General features: G+C 39.5%; 2 protein-coding genes across 4 annotated transcripts in view; one reads left to right on the plus strand and one right to left on the minus strand.

Annotated features, from left to right (window-relative positions):
- LOC139749754 (dimethylglycine dehydrogenase, mitochondrial-like) overlaps positions 1 to 3,858 on the plus strand; it is a 155,539-nt gene extending 151,681 nt beyond the window's left edge. The window contains exon 19 of the mRNA XM_071663962.1: positions 2,379 to 3,858. Within this exon, the coding sequence (XP_071520063.1) occupies positions 2,379 to 2,474 (96 nt within the window). The 3' untranslated portion in view covers positions 2,475 to 3,858. The remainder of the gene's footprint in view (positions 1 to 2,378) is intronic.
- The window catches only part of LOC139749755 (sodium/potassium-transporting ATPase subunit beta-like), a 28,196-nt gene continuing 11,447 nt past the window's right edge, over positions 1,750 to 18,498 (minus strand). The window contains exons 4-9 of one of the 3 annotated variants that reach the window (XR_011713032.1): positions 11,865 to 12,037; positions 11,352 to 11,468; positions 7,370 to 7,532; positions 7,138 to 7,257; positions 6,610 to 6,773; positions 1,750 to 2,544 (exon numbers count right to left, since the gene is read on the minus strand). Coding sequence is in view for 2 of the 3 variants with exons in the window: in XM_071663963.1 (XP_071520064.1) it covers positions 7,166 to 7,257; positions 7,370 to 7,532; positions 11,352 to 11,468; positions 11,865 to 12,037 (545 nt within the window). In the remaining variant the exon portion in view is untranslated. Of the gene's footprint in view, positions 2,545 to 3,779; positions 6,774 to 7,121; positions 7,258 to 7,369; positions 7,533 to 11,351; positions 11,469 to 11,864; positions 12,038 to 18,498 lie in introns of those variants that run through there. The other 2 variants (XM_071663963.1, XM_071663964.1) reach the window with 2 other exon arrangements.

Raw genomic sequence — 18,498 nt, forward strand, 5'->3', positions numbered from 1 at the left:
ACCGAAACCACAGCTCCCTTTCCACATCCAGGCCTTTCCACATCCAGGCCCCACACACTTTCCATGGTTTACCCCAGACGCTTCACATGCCCAGGTTCAATCCATTGACAGCACGTCGACCCCGGTATACCACATCGTTCCAATTCACTCTATTCCTTGCACACCTTTCACCCTCCTGCATGTTCAGGCCCCGATCACTCAAAATCTTTTTCACTCCATCTTTCCACCTCCAATTTGGTCTCCCACTTCTCCTCGTTCCCTCCACCTCTGACACATATATCCTCTTGGTCAATCTTTCCCCACTCATTCTCTCCATGTGACCAAACCATTTCAAAACACCCTCTTCTGCTCTCTCAACCACTCTTTTTATTTCCACACCTCTCTCTCACCCTTACATTACTTACTCGATCAAACCACCTCACACCTCATATTGTCCTCAAACATCTCATTTCCAGCACATCCACCCTCCTGCGCACACCTCTATCCATAGCCCACGCCTTGCAACCATACAACATTGTTGGAACCACTATTCCTTCAAAAATACCCATTTTTGCTTTCTGAGATAACATTATCTCGGAAAGCAAAAATGGGTATTTTTGAAGGAATAGTGGTTCCAACAATGTTGTATGGTTGCAAGGCTTACAAGACTTCCAAACATTCTTCAAGGCTCCCAGAATTTTCACCCCCTCCCCCACCCTATGATTCACTTCCGCTTCCATGGTTCCATCCGCTGCCAGATCCACTCCCAGATATCTAAAACTCTTTAATTCCTCCAGTTTTTCTCCGTTCAAACTTACCTCCAAATTGACTTGACCCTCAACCCTACTGTACCTAATAACCTTGCTTTTATTCACATTTACTCTTAACTTTCTTCTTTCACACACTTTACCAAACTCAGTCACCAGCTTCTGCAGTTTCTCACATGAATCAGCCACCAGCGCTGTATCATCAGCGAACAACAACTGACTCACTTCCCAAGCTCTCTCATCCACAACAGACTTCATACTTGCCCCTCTTTCCAAAACTCTTGCATTCACCTCCCTAACAACCCCATCCTTAAACAAATTAAACAACCATGGAGACATCACACACCCCTGCCACAAACCTTCATTCACTGAGAACCAATCACTTTCCTCTCTTCCTACACGTACACATGCCTTACATCCTCGATAAAAACTTTTCACTGCTTCTAACAACTTGCCTCCCACACCATATATTCTTAAAGCCTTCCACAGGGCATCTCTATCAACTCTATCATATGCCTTCTCCAGATCCTTCTAAAGTGAGTATAGTAATTCATAAAATATTTAGCTTTTCATTTTAATAAGATTTTGTTAGTTTTCCTTTTTATATAACTTTATTGTACCTTTTGCTTTTTTAGCTTTAGCATACTTCTTTGCATTGGGGAGAAAAAGGTAGTTGTAGTGGATGATGATAATATTCTGAAAGTGGGATGTGATGAAATTAGCAAGATAGTTGCTTAGTGGGAAGTGCCTGGAGTAAATGAGAATGCAAGTTATCTGGTGGATGTCTGTTCTGTGAGAGGTTTATTCCTTGTAAACACCTTTTTTCAGCACAAGATGATATACACAGGGAAGAGAAGATTAAAAGTGTTTGTTTGAGTTTTCAGTAGTGGATGAAAGGTTCAGAAAGCTTGTCTTGGATGCTAGAGTTATAAGAGGATTCTTCATGAGATTCTGACTCTTTTGCAGATCCTGTGGAGGTAAGGATCAGGGAGAAGACTGATAGGATACATATCCATGAATTTTAATATTCATAATCCATACAGTGCTATGTGCTTCTTACATAGCAATATCATCATTCTAATCACATAATTTTCTCAAGTTGAATTCCATACAAATTATAGGCAATGATGGTTAGCCATAGATGGTATCCAGAACTAAGGATGTCACTGCAATTGCCAGGAGGCCTTAGTAACCTAAAAGTAATCATGGTGGACAGTTGTACACCTTCTAGGACTCTCTGTGACTGTGGTGCCCACTGCTGTGCCCTTTTCAGCCATAGCACTTACTGTTGTAGTTACAGTTGGCCAAAGAATTAAATAAGTTTTCTTCCTTAACTAGGAATGCTACACTCTAAATTCATAAGATAAGGTAATGGTTTAGTAGTTTTTACATACTAAGGATTGGCCTATCCAGTGACATTTTTCACAAACTAGGAATGGGTAAGTTTTAATTCAAAACAACAAATAATGGTTTTTATATTTTTTTTAAGTACCTATTTGTAACAAAAAATAAATTATTTTGCTTTCTGCTCACTAAAGGAGGTCCCCTCAAATAAAGCAAACTGAAAATGTTAAGGTAAAATTAAGTAGTTCAGGAACAACTTATGCTGGAAACCCATCTTTTCTTGTGCAGGTGGAACTTCTCGGTGATCTTCACAATGCCACAGTGCTAGCTGCACCTCCTGTTCCCACACACACCGAACGAGCTAGGATGAAGAAGCAACGTTGATTCTGCTAAATAGTGGATTTGGCTACTTCTAGGGGGTAAAATCCTTACTTCTGATATATTCCTGAGTGCACTGGAGAGAGAATTATGCCATTAATACTTTGTAATATTTGCATATGTAATTAATTATAATCATTATCATACATTTGTAAAGAACTCTAGGAACTTATATTTTCTGAATATCTTAATCTGGCTTAGCCATTGATTTTCAGGGTGTAAAGTAATACATGGTGTATGTTGCATGTTTGCTGTGCTGTTGACATCTAAACTTCAAAAATTAGTTAAAGACTTAGTTGCAGATAATGCTACACTCAGTAAGGTTACTGTAGATATTGTACAGATACATAGAATGCATTGCAGATTTAGTGTATTTCTGTAGGTTTCAGCACTACTTTCTTAATGCATAAGTTTAATTGGAAAGCAAAATGTAACCACTAATGAAGGATAGCAGACAAAAGTAAAGTTGAATTGGCTGTTGCTAGCATTTAATTGCTTGTTGCTTTTCAGTGTTTTTTGCGTAGATGGTATACTAAACAGAGTTGGTCACAAAACAATCCTGCAACTGCATTTACCCTCTAATGCCTTCAGACTGATTTTTACAGGAAGTGAGTGACACCTCTAGACATACATGTACCCAATAAATTTTGCTTCTCAATTTCAAGGGTGCATGCCAAGCTTGGTTGGTGACTGAGGTGGCAGTGCACGATTGTTTCTCCCCACAGTCGTTCATCCTCCAGCCATGCCAACGATAGCACATTTTCATGAGTTTTCTTGGAAGGAAATTTAGCACCCTTTAGTTAGATTTAGAGGACTAAGTAGCAGACAATCCTAAATAGGTTGATCAGTCCAAATCATGAGGGGAGTGATTTCAGTATTGAAAGATGACCAAGGTAAAGCAAGAGGTTTGAAGGTTTTTTGCAGAAGTGGAGGCAGGGCTTGACCTTGCCTAACATGAAATAAGGTAAGAAACTTTTTTGTTAGGATAAAATGATGTACCTCTATGGAATAAGAATGGTGGGTGAATGGAACAGATTGACTGAGGACATTCTTAATTTAAGAGGTTGTGTGATAGTAGAGAATGTTCAAGAGATGGGGCCTCACAAGTTTAAAACCCTCCCCATACAGTACAAATAGGTAATTACAACAGTATGACTGGTGCGGGTGGTAATTTTACAGACTTTCATATAGTTTTGTAGTTATTAGAAATCTAGACATTACTACAGTGAAAATATCACATGAAATATACTTCTGAAGTGAGTTTTTTATATGAAAATCTTTAAAACTGTAAGGTTTAATAAATTTAATAAACAATTTGAAAAAATTTAATTTTGAGAGTTAGAGAAGGAAACTTCATGTGACATTAAGGGATAAAGAAATGTCAACAAGCTGCAGTTTTCACTTTTCTTTACAAAACATCTCAAAAGAAACAAAACATTTTTCATGGGAAATAATAAACCAGGATGCTTCGAGATCCCATAGCCTTCTTGTCACAGAGTTTAGCAGCATTACTATATAACGACTACGATACCTATGGCTGGTGCTTAGTTGAGTTGAACCTAAATATTTGCTTGAGTGCAACAAGGCCTATTTTTAATATGAAGACTATGGAGGCTTTTGTGGCCAAAGTCCCTACCCTTTTTCCTGCCATTGAGAGTTCGTTATTAGTGGCTTAAAGACATGTGCCTTCTACTGTACCACAGTATTCCTTACAAGTCTTTTGTGCCAAAACATAATAAGGAATCATGAAAGTAAAGTATTTTTTTTTTAATATGTCTTAAAATCTTATGATAATACAGTATATCATCAGTATTAGTTAAGGCGGGCACCACCTGTAAAAGGTTACGTCACAAATGAAGTCATCTTTGGCAAGGCTGTTTAATTGGGAGTACAAGGCTCATCAAAGAATGTCTCATTTCAAATGAGCCTGCATTTCCTTGGTGCTGGAAGTAGTGCACCTTAGGGCTGCAGGAGCCTTTACAAAGGTCTTGGGTAATACCCCAGGGTTCTTTCGCTGAAGTTGGTCCTGTGGTAATTATTTATTATTTATTTATTTTGCTTTGTCGCTGTCTCCCGCGTTAGCGAGGTAGTGCAAGGAAACAGACGAAAAAAAGGCCCAACCCACCCACATACACATGTATATACATACACGTCCACACACAGCACAGAGCAAGGCGGTAGCATTGTGCCTAATCTGATGGTAGAGCTCCAATTCAGGAGAAGAGTTAAGGAGACAAAGTGCTGGAAAATATTAGAACTGTGTAATCAGTTAAGGAATTACAGACATTCTGTTCTGGGTGTGCCTGTATTTTAACAATGTGATGTGTGGCATCCTTGTTGTTGTTTGCACAATGTTATGGTAATATGACGTAACTGTAAGGTTGTTTACTTACAAAAAAATTTACATTGGGCCCTATAGGAGGACATGGAAGGTCAGATAAAAAGATATTGAAAAGGGTTGAAAAGAGAACTTTCCCTTGAGCAACTATGAGCTTTCAAAAAGGTCGTTTTGTTTATTTTACTGACCTTAGCTACATTTTGAATATGACATACATTTCATAAAGTATTTACAGTACATACTACAATAAAATACATATAAAGATAACTGTCCTCCACAAAATATAAAAAAGTATTAAAACAATTAAAAGCAAAGGGACAACAAGAGAGCAAAACACGTAGAACAACTAAAGCTCCAAAGTCATGAATTTACCTATAAATCATGTCATGAGGAAGAATATCGACAAATAAATCTAATCTGTTACTACTGTCTGACATCCATTGTCAATGGACATGCCTTAACCATACTTCTGTTTATACGTTGCCTCACACACAAATGTTCCTCCCCCACCTGTTCCAGTGCCCCATGTCCACTGCAAGACTGTGCCCAGATACACAGAACCCTGTGGATGATATGTGGTGGAACTCATTGACCTACCACATGCTTTTTCTTGTAAACGTCACGTCCCAAGAAATTAGATTTTACCTATTTATATACAAGACACCTTAATGGACCTAGTTTTGCAATAGCATTGTGAACATTTCCGCTTAATGACAACATACATGGCACTTCTCTGATGGACTTCCTCACAAATTTCTCTGTATGTATATAATATTCCACTGCAATACCAATGACGTCTTTCAGACCACATTTCATTGAAAAATTTACATTGCTTGGATTTGATTATACCTTGTAACATACAATAGGTATTTCCACAGTCTACCTGTGAGAGCTTACACTGTAAGCAAGTTGTCATCTTTAGCAAGGACGGAAAGGATTAAGTATCATCGAGGACCTTCTCACCTTAAAAGGAATCGATTATATTCCTCCTCTAGCATAATATTTTGGGGTTACATACAATATATTTACAATCTTTGAGAAGACATATTTTTGAGCTCGATGTAATGTCTACTCCCATGTTTATTGAAAAAAAAATATGCTGAGATAAATCCTGCATACAGGTAGATGGTCTCTGAAAATATGGCTCAATGAGGACAGATGGTTCATGCTACTGAAACTGTTAAAACTTTTTTTGTAAACACTATTGGTGATTTGATACAGGAACAATCCATTTTGCTCACTTCCTCCTTTTAATTCCTTCTGATATGAATACTGTTTTCTAATAAATTCAGATGTGCCAAAATAAGCAACTGTGACTTGAAGTGGCTTTCAAAGATTGAGAGCAATCTCTTCTGTTAATGGGCAGGAGGAAAAGCAGGACAAATGTATTTACATATTTAGTCTGAGGGATCTTATAAGATGCTGGGATAATTATTATAGATCATGTACACATATTTTCTTCACACGAGAAGGGAAACATAAATGTAAGTAAAAGTCACTTGAAAACTTGTAAATAAGGTGCTCCACTTTTTGTGAAAAACTCAGGTAATTTTATCACGCAACTTAGACTAAGACCACCTATCAGCTTCCAAGAGAATCAAAAATTTAAGCACTGGAACCAGGTGACTTGTATATCTACCTATGCACTATGATAAATACATTTTTTTAATATTCGAGGTAAATGATTTTCAGATCAAGTACAAAACCACCATATGAATCAGTCTATACATATTTTGTACTAAAGAAAATAATTAAATGCCATTTTTGCCAAAATATGTTTCTGAATGGCAATGTTTATCATACCCAGTCACTTTATAGATTCTTCAAAGGTCCACTTCAGGAATCCAAGCAGCTGCACAAGGGTATAGTTATGGCATTACAACATGTATTCACATCATCAAACTTGCCAAACTACTCTCTGACTGATGGGCTGCTGAGCAAGGTAGTTCAGGTCTTCTACCAGCGATCTGGAAAAAAAATAATGTGTAATCTTGAACAGGCTAACTTTAGTGTCTGGTTTCCAAGTGCCTTTCAATGAACTAATTATATATAAGAACTTATCAGTCTTATGCCCATACAGTTTTACAATGAAGTAAACACTGGTTAAAGAAAATCTTACTGTATATTGAATTTTCATTACAGAATTCTTAAATATAGTTATTAGAAACTGCCATTTTATGATTAGAAAACATTCAAAATCTTTAGAGAAACATGTTTCTTTTTCATTACAATACTTGAATGACAGAGTGAAGGCTAAAAACTTTTGTTAGTTCCAATTTTTCATTATTCCAATATCATCAACTGATGTTACTTACATCTGGTACTACTTACAATGTTGTTTACTGTGATAAAGTACTTATTATTCCAGCATAAGATTAATGGTTATAGCACTTGTTTTGGGGTCAATGTTCTTGGCCCACATTCGACACTCCATCCCAATAGCCACACCACCTAGAACATTTGAAAATAGTCAAAATCTTAAATTAACATTGCATTTCCAGAATAAATTCAGTAAATATATTTAATGACCTCTGACATTCCTAAATGCACAGAATGTTCTTACGTTTAGGCTTTAACAGCTGTACAGCAACAATGGGAGACATGTATGCAAGATAATCCTTGTAAGGGAAATACTGCAAGGGGAAGCCTGTCCAGGGAGAGTATTTGAGGGGCCCAAGGTTCTCCCGATCAGCAGGATTCAACCCCTCACATGAAACCCACAGCATCTGTGATGGAAAAGATCATGAGATTAGAAATGGAGATACACACATGCAACATGTACAAGTTAACACATTGCTCCTAGTTACAGTATTCTATACAAAAGCTAAATGATAAGATAGTTATGGTCTTGTACCGCAGAAAGCATAACTTCCTACTCAACTGAAAATGTATGTGAATAATTTAGCACACTGGAGATAGGACATTCTTCTATGGTCAGCTTATTTTCAAAAGCCTAATAGGGATAGATACAAAATAGTACACATATGCCATCCTGGCAAGCTTGGGCATGCATTAATTACTGTACATAATATTTCACAAACTGATCCATATAATCTTCAGAGGTACCCTGAGCTGTAATGTGTATGTGACCCCCTGATCATACAGATGAGCAGAGAGATCACTACACATACAGAGATGTGAGTATATAGCAATATTGTGAAGAGAGAATTTCTTTACCTTGCATATCCTTGATATACATACTAGTCATATGGAGAGCTCCAACAGATATTTTTTTCAGGGAAATGGGGGTCAATAGGCAAGCAAAAGGGAAAGTTGTTGGATGTGAATGTGCTGAGGGGCAGAAAGTGGTTCATCTCATAATTTTTCCTAAAGGCAAGTGTGAAAGTTTGTGGCGAATTTAGAAATAGCAAGAGAGGGAAAGAAGCGTGTGTGTGAAAGTCAGTGGGCTGGGAAAAGATACTTGTATGCTGAGATGCCAAGGAAGACTTTTTGTAATCAAAGTTACATTTTTAGTTATCGGTGCCCAACACTGGCTACAAGCCATGTTCTCAAATTCATTGATGCAAAAAGAAACCCTCTCTTTGTGATAAAGACTCCAGTCTCTCCAACAAATGTCCTCAAACTGATATCACTTGAAAAAAAAAAAAGGGAGGTGGCAAAAGAAATAATTAAAGTGAACTTTTTCTTTTGGGCAGAAAAGGGGCAAGTTGTATTTGTTGGGACTGATATGAGAAGTGAAGAGTTTCATAGCTTTGATAAAGGGAAAGAAACAGACATCACCGGGGGAAATCGCTGAGTTGCCTACAGCCCAGAGTAATTATATGATTCCATGGTTTGCTAAGAGTTACAGCAGACGTATACAAGCAGCAGGCAGCTTTTCAAAAGTCAAAGTAATATCTATACAAGTGAGAGAAAGAGAAAGAACCAACTGCATGACTTAAGAGAAAGTCAGTCTAATGTGATGTCTGGCTGGGAGAGATGTAAAAACCATTTTTTCTTTTTTGGAATTGGCTCAGTCAAAAATGTACATGGCACATGGAGCCTAAGCTTCCCCAGGTGTATGAACAAAACTCCATTACAAGGATGAATCAGTCCTTTGCATAACTGCAATACCAGCATGGAAGGGAAATTACAAAACCTGAATAAAAATTTTTGACAGCTTTTGATATCCTTGTATATATGGTGTCCTACAAAGACTAAACAGAATGGGGATTTCAAGTACATATTTTTTTTTTTTTTTTTTTTTGCTGTCTCCCGCGTTTACGAGGTAGCGCAAGGAAGCAGACGAAAGAAATGGCCCAACCCACCCCCATACACATGTATATACATACACGTCCACACACGCAAATATACATACCTACACAGCTTTCCATGGTTTACCCCAGATGCTTCACATGCCCTGATTCAATCCACTGACAGCACGTCAACCCCGGTATACCACATCGATCCAATTCACTCTATTCCTTGCCCGCCTTTCACCCTCCTGCATGTTCAGGCCCCGATCACTCAAAATCTTTTTCACTCCCTCTTTCCACCTCCAATTTGGTCTCCCACTTCTCCTTGTTCCCTCCACCTCCGACACATATATCCTCTTGGTCAATCTTTCCTCACTCATTCTCTCCATGTGCCCAAACCATTTCAAAACACCCTCTTCTGCTCTTTCAACCATGCTCTTTTTATTTCCACACATCTCTCTCACCCTTACATTACTTACTCGATCAAACCACCTCACACCACACATTGTCCTCAAACATCTCATTTCCAGCACATCCACCCTCCTGCGCACAAATCTATCCATAGCCCACGCCTCGCAACCATAAAACATTGTTGGAACCACTATTCCTTCAAACATACCCATTTTTGCTTTCCGAGATAATGTTCTCGACTTCCACACATTCTTCAAGGTTGTTAGGGAGGTGAATGCAAGAGTTTGGAAAGGGGCAAGAATGAAGTCTGTTGTGGATGAGAGAGCTTGGGAAGTAAGTCAGTTGTTGTTCGCTGATGATACAGCGCTGGTGGCTGATTCATGTGAGAAACTGCAGAAGCTGGTGACTGAGTTTGGTAAAGTGTGTGAAAGAAGAAAGTTAAGAGTAAATGTAAATAAGAGCATGGTTATTAGGTACAGTAGGGTTGAGGGTCAAGTCAATTGGGAGGTAAGTTTGAATGGAGAAAAAGTGGAGGAAGTAAAGTGTTTTAGATATCTGGGAGTGGATCTGGCAGCGGATGGAACCATGGAAGCGGAAGTGAATCATAGGGTGGGGGAGGGGGCGAAAATCCTGGGAGCCTTGAAGAATGTGTGGAAGTCAAGTACATCTATATTTTCATTAAACTAAATTACAAGGCATTGTATTAATCAAAGAAGGGGAAAGTGATCAAGATTTCACAATAAAAGATAAATGGAAGTAGGATTCACTGCAGAGGCATTACATTTCAATAAGATGCATCAGTTCAACTAGGAAATGCTAAATATAAAAAAAAGCTGACACTAACCGTGATGATGAAAAAGCAGAAAAACACTGGATAGATGTGAAAGAAGTGGGAAACACCAAGTCAAGTCATCTGTTTATTTGTGAATAGATTTATTTGATGAAGAAAGTACGCTCACGGTAAAAAAGGAGGAAGATTTAAAAAACAGAATTGGACGCGGATGAACACCAGTGATGACTGGGAAAAAAGATGACCCAACAAAAATTAAGGAAATATACTGACATGAGAGAAAAATGAAAGTAAGAGAAAAGAGTGAAGAAAGAAAGTTGAAACAGTGAAGTTCTGAGATCAAAGCCTTATGCCAACTCCCATCAGAAACTTTAAATCACTGGCTACTACACAGAGATTCTAAAGAGTCTTTCAGTAAGGATGCTCAGATATCAATCAATGACATAATATCACCAAAGGATCTTGCCTTGAGGTATTACTGAACTCTGCCTGCTCATGGTTATGCCACAAGTAAAAAGTCTATTTTGGTCTGGTTGTATCACTGTAGTACAATCGCGTTAAAGAACTTCTCACTCATAAATGAGTCCAGCCTTGCAGTTGTTAAAGTGGCAGATACCCCTGGAGAAGGGGTCCTCAGGGTTACATAATACTCTTGTCTTGCAAAAAAAACAGTCATAAAAAATAGGGCAGTCACATTCAAGATATTTATGGTAAAGTGAAATCAGAATACTCTCCCTTCTTTACATTGTTTTTTACCAATGTTTGTAGGGAGGAAAAATTTAATATCTAAGGAAAAACTAAACAAGCACAAATGCAAGATGAGAGGCACATTCTTCCAAAACAAAGGAAGGGATGTCATATCAATGTGCCTTAGTGATGTCGAAAGAGAGGAATGCTATGTAGTCAGTATAAGAAAATATTATATGAAGGAACACAGTGTTAATAAGAGATGAATCAAGACTGTCAGAATCATGCAAACTGGAATTGGAGGAAAAAAGGAGAATCAAAACAGAGACTGAATCAACAAGGAAAAAAAACAATAAATGTAAGAGCTGACTCCATAAACAATGTAATGCTGATACCATCATAATGAAGTATAGAGAATTCATCAAAAACTTTTAACTTCACACAAGCATCTTTCTTCTTACTTTTGGCATTTTGATATTTATCATGATGATCTGTTCAATTTGGTCCTTCATATCCTGGGGCATGTCCTCTGGTAGCTCTTCCAGACTCTGGTAAACTTCTGGGATCCAGTTTAATACCTGTAATTTTTCTTTCTATTAGAAATACATGGAAATTTTCTTAGAACAGATGTTTTGATAGCAGACTTGACAATGGTGTTCCCTCCCCTTGTTTTAGCTTTACTCACAGCAGCAGAAATGTTTGTGCATACTGTGGTACATGTTTTAAACATACTCAATGACTCTGCATTTATATGAAATATATCATAATGATATAATGCTAAAGATAAGTATAGCTTAGACTGTTCCAATTCAACTAAACTTTATGCTATTCACTGTGCACCAAAAGAACAAAGATAGAGGTCCTGAATATGTAATAAGATGCAATTTCTCAGTATCTTTCTCTAAGATTGAGCAAGGTAACTTATATGAAAAATCAATAATTTTCATTTGGTGAAAAATCAGTCTCTTTCCAACCTTTGTGACACTAAGATGGATGCAAGGTCTACCAGTCCTGTATCCCCAGCCACTTGCTTCACTACAATCATCACCTAGCCACAAATGGGAAAACCTGCAAACTTGATCAGATGATGGGAAAGTGTCATCATCACAGTCAATGACGTTCGCAGGAATATTTTCTAGCTTGTTCTCTGAAAGGATACAAGTTAGAAAGTCATGGTACATTAGGAGAGGACTATGTGACTTTGTCAAACAATATGATGTTAACGTGGTCATCTACAGTGACAGGTAAATGAGATTGAGAAATGCAAGAATTGTCATGCTCATCAATGATCATCTCACCTAATCAAGATTTCAAAAAATCCAAATCTTCTGAAGAGGTCTGATGCATCAGAAGCACTGAGGTCCTTATTCTACATAATTCATCTTACCTCAAGACTCAGAATCCCATAAAATGGATGGCTGTCCTTCATTCATTCCTCAAGCATCAGGGGAAGTGAGGAATGACTTCATAGTCACATACATCATTGTTTCTGCTTCTGAAAACCTCTCGGGTGCAATAACTTTATCACAAAGCTATATGATTCTTCTCTCTCTTTAAGGTGTGCCTAAATCCATCTTTGAGAATAAGATTTTCCCTTATAACATTTGCTTCATATCATCTTTTTTTCTCCACAAGTTTTGCTCTACAGCAACATAATTCACCAAATAATGAGTCAACAGCAGATTCAGCACTTCAACATTCTCTGCCTGATTTACCTCACTAATATAAATTTACTTTCCCTACTCCATGTTGTTTGCTCTCTCTCTTCTGTAGTTATTACTCTGCTTTCCCTTCTCCAAAGTTGCCTGTCTGGGCACCTCCATCCCACATGAGAAGTTACAGTACTTCTACAGCCACTGTATCACATAAATACTGTACGTTCCCAGCAGCTGAAAGGGAGGGGTGTTATATATATTGTTTTTTTTCCCTATACATCTAGGTTATGGCACTATTTGCCTTCTCATGCTTTTGTAAAAACTATGACTTGCCCTTTCTTCTTTTATCTGAATTTCCTTTACTGATTTTTTTCTATGCTGAAGGCTCAGTCACAGACAAAAGTCCACATCAAAGACAGGCCTTCACTGAAATATAGAGAGAATTATGAAACGGAAAAAGAAAAGGCAAGGGAAAGCATTTTTGAATTTTTGAGAAAGTAAAAGACCTGTCTTTTAAAATGAGCAAGTCATATTTATTGCAAAGGACATGAGAAGGTAGAGAGTGTCAGAGCTTTGAAGTGTAGGGAAAGCAGGTATCAAAACAACCCAACCTTGACTTGCTAATGGCCACATAGTAATCATGTAATGCAGCAGCTTGCCAAGTACTGCGTTGTCTAGCTAGTGGTGGGAACACACAAGCAGTCAGCTCCTGGGAACAAAAACCAAACTAATAGCTATAAAAGAGCAAAAGTGAACCAACACTGTGGCATAGGGCAAGAGGAGGAAGTTTGAAAGTTAGCCTGGGGCAGTTTACAGTAAGGTCGGACTGCTTTTGACACAACTCTGTCAATTATAGTTACAGAGCTAGAACCACCTCAAATGTGAAAGCATCACTCTATAAAAGGATGAGTCAAACTCTCATATAAACGGAGTGACTGTTCAGAAGAGAAGTAATTTCGTCATCAAAACAGGATACCCTGTTTCTTAGAGGAAGACTGAACTATTCCCACAATGTGGGATTTCCAAGAGAGAGTGCATGTTACAATTATACCAATCATGTTCACTGAGTAAAGAGGTGGAATTACAGAATCATCAAAGGATAGACATGAGTTGTAAGGAGTTTTCGATAAAGAGATGGGTAGAAACTGTATATTTCATTAATAAATGAGCCTTTGTGATGACTTTTGCTCATACCTGAGGCCTTTAACAATAAAGGAAATTATGTTAAAGTTTACTCAGCTCTATGACACTGAAATCTCCTCACAAAATCACTAGAGATGATTTATTAAGCATATTCTCAAGTTCTCTGGAGTAATATATGAAATGCATAACTGATGTTAGTCCTTGAGAAAAGCATACACTCACACACAGACCTGTACACCATACTTCCAGCACAGATAACCTTAAGGTTGTCGGGACCCAGGAATGAGAGTTAACTGGGGCCCCTTGGGGTATTAATTGTGATGACCTTTGAGCAAATAAAACAATTCTGATGTCAATTTCACTTGTCCCATCCTTGAAACTGTAATAAAAGTATATATTTTATTTATTTTGTTTTGTCGCTGTCTCCCGTGTTTGCGAGGTAGTGCAAGGAAACAGACGAAAGAAACGGCCCAACCCACCCCCAAACACATGTATATACATACACGTCCACACACGTAAATATACATACCCATACATCTCAATGTACACATATATATACACACACAGACACATACATATATACACATGCACACAATTCACACTGTCTGCCTTTATTCATTCCCATCGCCACCTCGCCACACATGGAATAACATCCCCCTCCCCCCTCATGTGTGTGAGGTAGCGCTAGGAAAAGACAACAAAGGCCCCATTCATTCACACTCAGTCTCTAGCTGTCATACAATAATGCCCAAAACCACAGCTCCCTTTCCACATCCAGGTCCCACTGAACTTTCCATGGTTTATCCCAGATGCTTCACATGCCCTGATTCAATCCACTGACAGCACATCGACCCCGGTATACCATATCAATCCAATTCACTCTATTCCTTGCCCGCCTTTCACCATCCTACATGTTCAGGCCCCGATCACTCAAAATCTTTTTCACTCCATCTTTCCACCTCCAATTTGGTCTCCCACTTCTCCTCGTTCCCTCCACCTCCGACACATATATCCTCTTGGTCAATCTTTCCTCACTCATTCTCTCCATGTGCCCAAACCATTTCAAGACACCCTCTTCTGCTCTCTCAACCACGCTCTTTTTATTTCCACACATCTCTCTTACCCTTACATTACTTACTCGATCAAACTACCTCACACCACATATTGTCCTCAAACATCTCATTTCCAGCACATCCACCCTCCTGCGCACAACTCTATCCATAGCCCACGCCTCGCAACCATACAACATTGTTGGAACCACTATTCCTTCAAACATACCCATTTTTGCTTTCTGAGATAATGTTCTCTGCTTCCATACATTCTTCAAGGCTCCCAGGATCTTCGCCCCCTCCCCCACCCTATGATTCACTTCCACTTCCATGGTTCCATCCGCTGCCAGATCCACTCCCAGATATCTAAAACACTTTACTTCCTCCAGTTTTTCTCCATTCAAACTTACCTCCCAACTGACTTGACCCTCAACCCTACTGTACCTAATAACCTTGCTCTTATTCACATTTACTCTTAACTTTCTTCTTTCACACACTTTACCAAACTCAGTCACCAGCTTCTGCAGTTTCTCACATGAATCAGCCACCAGCGCTGTATCACCAGCAAACAACAACTGACTCACTTCCCAAGCTCTCTCATCCCCAACAGACTTCATACTTGCCCCTCTTTCCAAAACTCTTGCATTCACCTCCCTAACAACCCCATCCATAAACAAATTAAACAACCATGGAGACATCACACACCCCTGCCGCAAACCTACATTCACTGAGAACCAATCACTTTCCTCTCTTCCTACACGTACACATGCCTTACATCCTCGATAAAAACTTTTCACTGCTTCTAACAACTTGCAATCCACACCATAAATTCTTAGTACCTTCCACACAGCATCTCTATCAACTCTATATATGCCTTCTCCAGATCCATAAATGCTACATACAAATCATTTTGCTTTTCTAAGTATTTCTCACATACATTCTTAAAAGCAAACACCTGATCCACACATCCTCTACCACTTCTGAAACCACACTGCTCTTCCCCAATCTGATGCTCTGTACATGCCTTCACCCTCTCAATCAATACCCTCCCATATAATTTACCAGGAATACTCAACAAACTTATACCTTTGTAATTTGAGCACTCACTCTTATCCCCTTTGCCTTTCTACAATGGCACTATGCACGCATTCTGCCAATCCTCAGGCACCTCACCATGAATCATTTTTTTTTTTTTTTTTTTTTTTTTTTTATACCTCGTCGCTGTCTCCCGCGTTTGCGAGGTAGCGCAAGGAAACAGACGAAAGAAATGGCCCAACCCCCCCCCATACACATGTACATACACACGTCCACACACGCAAATATACATACCTACACAGCTTTCCATGGTTTACCCCGGACGCTTCACATGCCTTGATTCAATCCACTGACAGCACGTCAACCCCTGTATACCACATCGCTCCAATTCACTTTATTCCTTGCCCTCCTTTCACCCTCCTGCATGTTCCGGCCCCGATCACACAAAATCCTTTTCACTCCATCTTTCCACCTCCAATTTGGTCTCCCTCTTCTCCTCGTTCCCTCCACCTCCGACACATATATCCTCTTGGTCAATCTTTCCTCACTCATTCTCTCCATGTGCCCAAACCATTTCAAAACACCCTCTTCTGCTCTCTCAACCACGCTCTTTTTATTTCCACACATCTCTCTTACCCTTACGTTACTTACTCGATCAAACCACCTCACACCACACATTGTCCTCAAACATCTCATTTCCAGCACATCCATCCTCCTGCGAACAACTCTATCCATAGCCCACGCCTCGCAACCATACAACATTGTTGGAACCACTATTCCTTCAAACATACCCATTTTTGCTTTCCGGGATAATGTTCTCGACTTCCACACATTTTTCAAGGCTCCCAAAATTTTCGCCCCCTCCCCCACCCTATGATCCACTTCCGCTTCCATGGTTCCATCCGCTGACAGATCCACTCCCAGATATCTAAAACACTTCACTTCCTCCAGTTTTTCTCCATTCAAACTCACCTCCCAATTGACTTGACCCTCAACCCTACCGTACCTAATAACCTTGCTCTTATTCACATTTACTCTTAACTTTCTTCTTCCACACACTTTACCAAACTCCGTCACCAGCTTCTGCAGTTTCTCACATGAATCCGCCACCAGCGCTGTATCATCAGCGAACAACAGCTGACTCACTTCCCAAGCTCTCTCATCCCCAACAGACTTCATACTTGCCCCTCTTTCCAAGACTCTTGCATTTACCTCCCTAACAACCCCATCCATAAACAAATTAAACAACCATGGAGACATCACACACCCCTGCCGCAAACCTACATTCACTGAGAACCAATCACTTTCCTCTCTTCCTACACGTACACATGCCTTACATCCTCGATAAAAACCTTTCACTGCTTCTAACAACTTGCCTCCCACACCATATATTCTTAATACCTTCCACAGAGCATCTCTATCAACTCTATCATATGCCTTCTCCAGATCCATAAATGCTACATACAAATCCATTTGCTTTTCTAAGTATTTCTCACATACATTCTTCAAAGCAAACACCTGATCCACACATCCTCTACCACTTCTGAAACCATGAATCATTTTTTTTTTTTTTTTTTTTTTTTTTTTTTTTTTTTTTTTTTTTATACTTTGTCGCTGTCTCCCGCGTTTGCGAGGTAGCGCAAGGAAACAGACGAAAGAAATGGCCCAACCCCCCCCCCATACACATGTACATACACACGTCCACACACGCAAATATACATACCTACACAGCTTTCCATGGTTTACCCCAGACGCTTCACATGCCCTGCTTCAATCCACTGACAGCACGTCAACCCCTGTATACCACATGACTCCAATTCACTCTATTTCTTGCCCTCCTTTCACCCTCCTGCATGTTCAGGCCCCGATCACACAAAATCTTTTTCACTCCATCTTTCCACCTCCAATTTGGTCTCCCTCTTCTCCTCGTTCCCTCCACCTCCGACACATATATCCTCTTGGTCAATCTCTCCTCACTCATTCTCTCCATGTGCCCAAACCATTTCAAAACACCCTCTTCTGCTCTCTCAACCACGCTCTTTTTATTTCCACACATCTCTCTTACCCTTACGTTACTTACTCGATCAAACCACCTCACACCACACATTGTCCTCAAACATCTCATTTCCAGCACATCCATCCTCCTGCGCACATCTCTATCCATAGCCCACGCCTCGCAACCATACAACATTGTTGGAACCACTATTCCCTCAAACATACCCATTTTTGCTTTCCGAGATAATGTTCTCGACTTCCACACATTCTTCAAGGCTCCCAAATTTTCGCCCCCTCCCCCACCCTATGATCCACTTCCGCTTCCATGGTTCCATCCGCTGACAGATCCACTCCCAGATATCTAAAACACTTCACTTCCTCCAGTTTTTCTCCATTCAAACTCACCTCCCAATTGACTTGACCCTCACCCCTACTGTACCTAATAACCTTGCTCTTATTCACATTTACTCTCAACTTTCTTCTTCCACACACTTTACCAAACTCAGTCACCAGCTTCTGCAGTTTCTCACATGAATCAGCCACCAGCGCTGTATCATCAGCGAACAACAACTGACTCACTTCCCAAGCTCTCTCATCCCCAACAGACTTCATACTTGCCCCTCTTTCCAGGACTCTTGCATTTACCTCCCTTACAACCCCATCCATAAACAAATTAAACAACATTGGAGACATCACACACCCCTGCCGCAAACCTACATTCACTGAGAACC

This window comes from Panulirus ornatus, chromosome 8 (assembly GCF_036320965.1).
Source record: "Panulirus ornatus isolate Po-2019 chromosome 8, ASM3632096v1, whole genome shotgun sequence".
In the NCBI taxonomy this organism is placed as follows: Eukaryota; Metazoa; Arthropoda; class Malacostraca; order Decapoda; family Palinuridae; genus Panulirus; species Panulirus ornatus.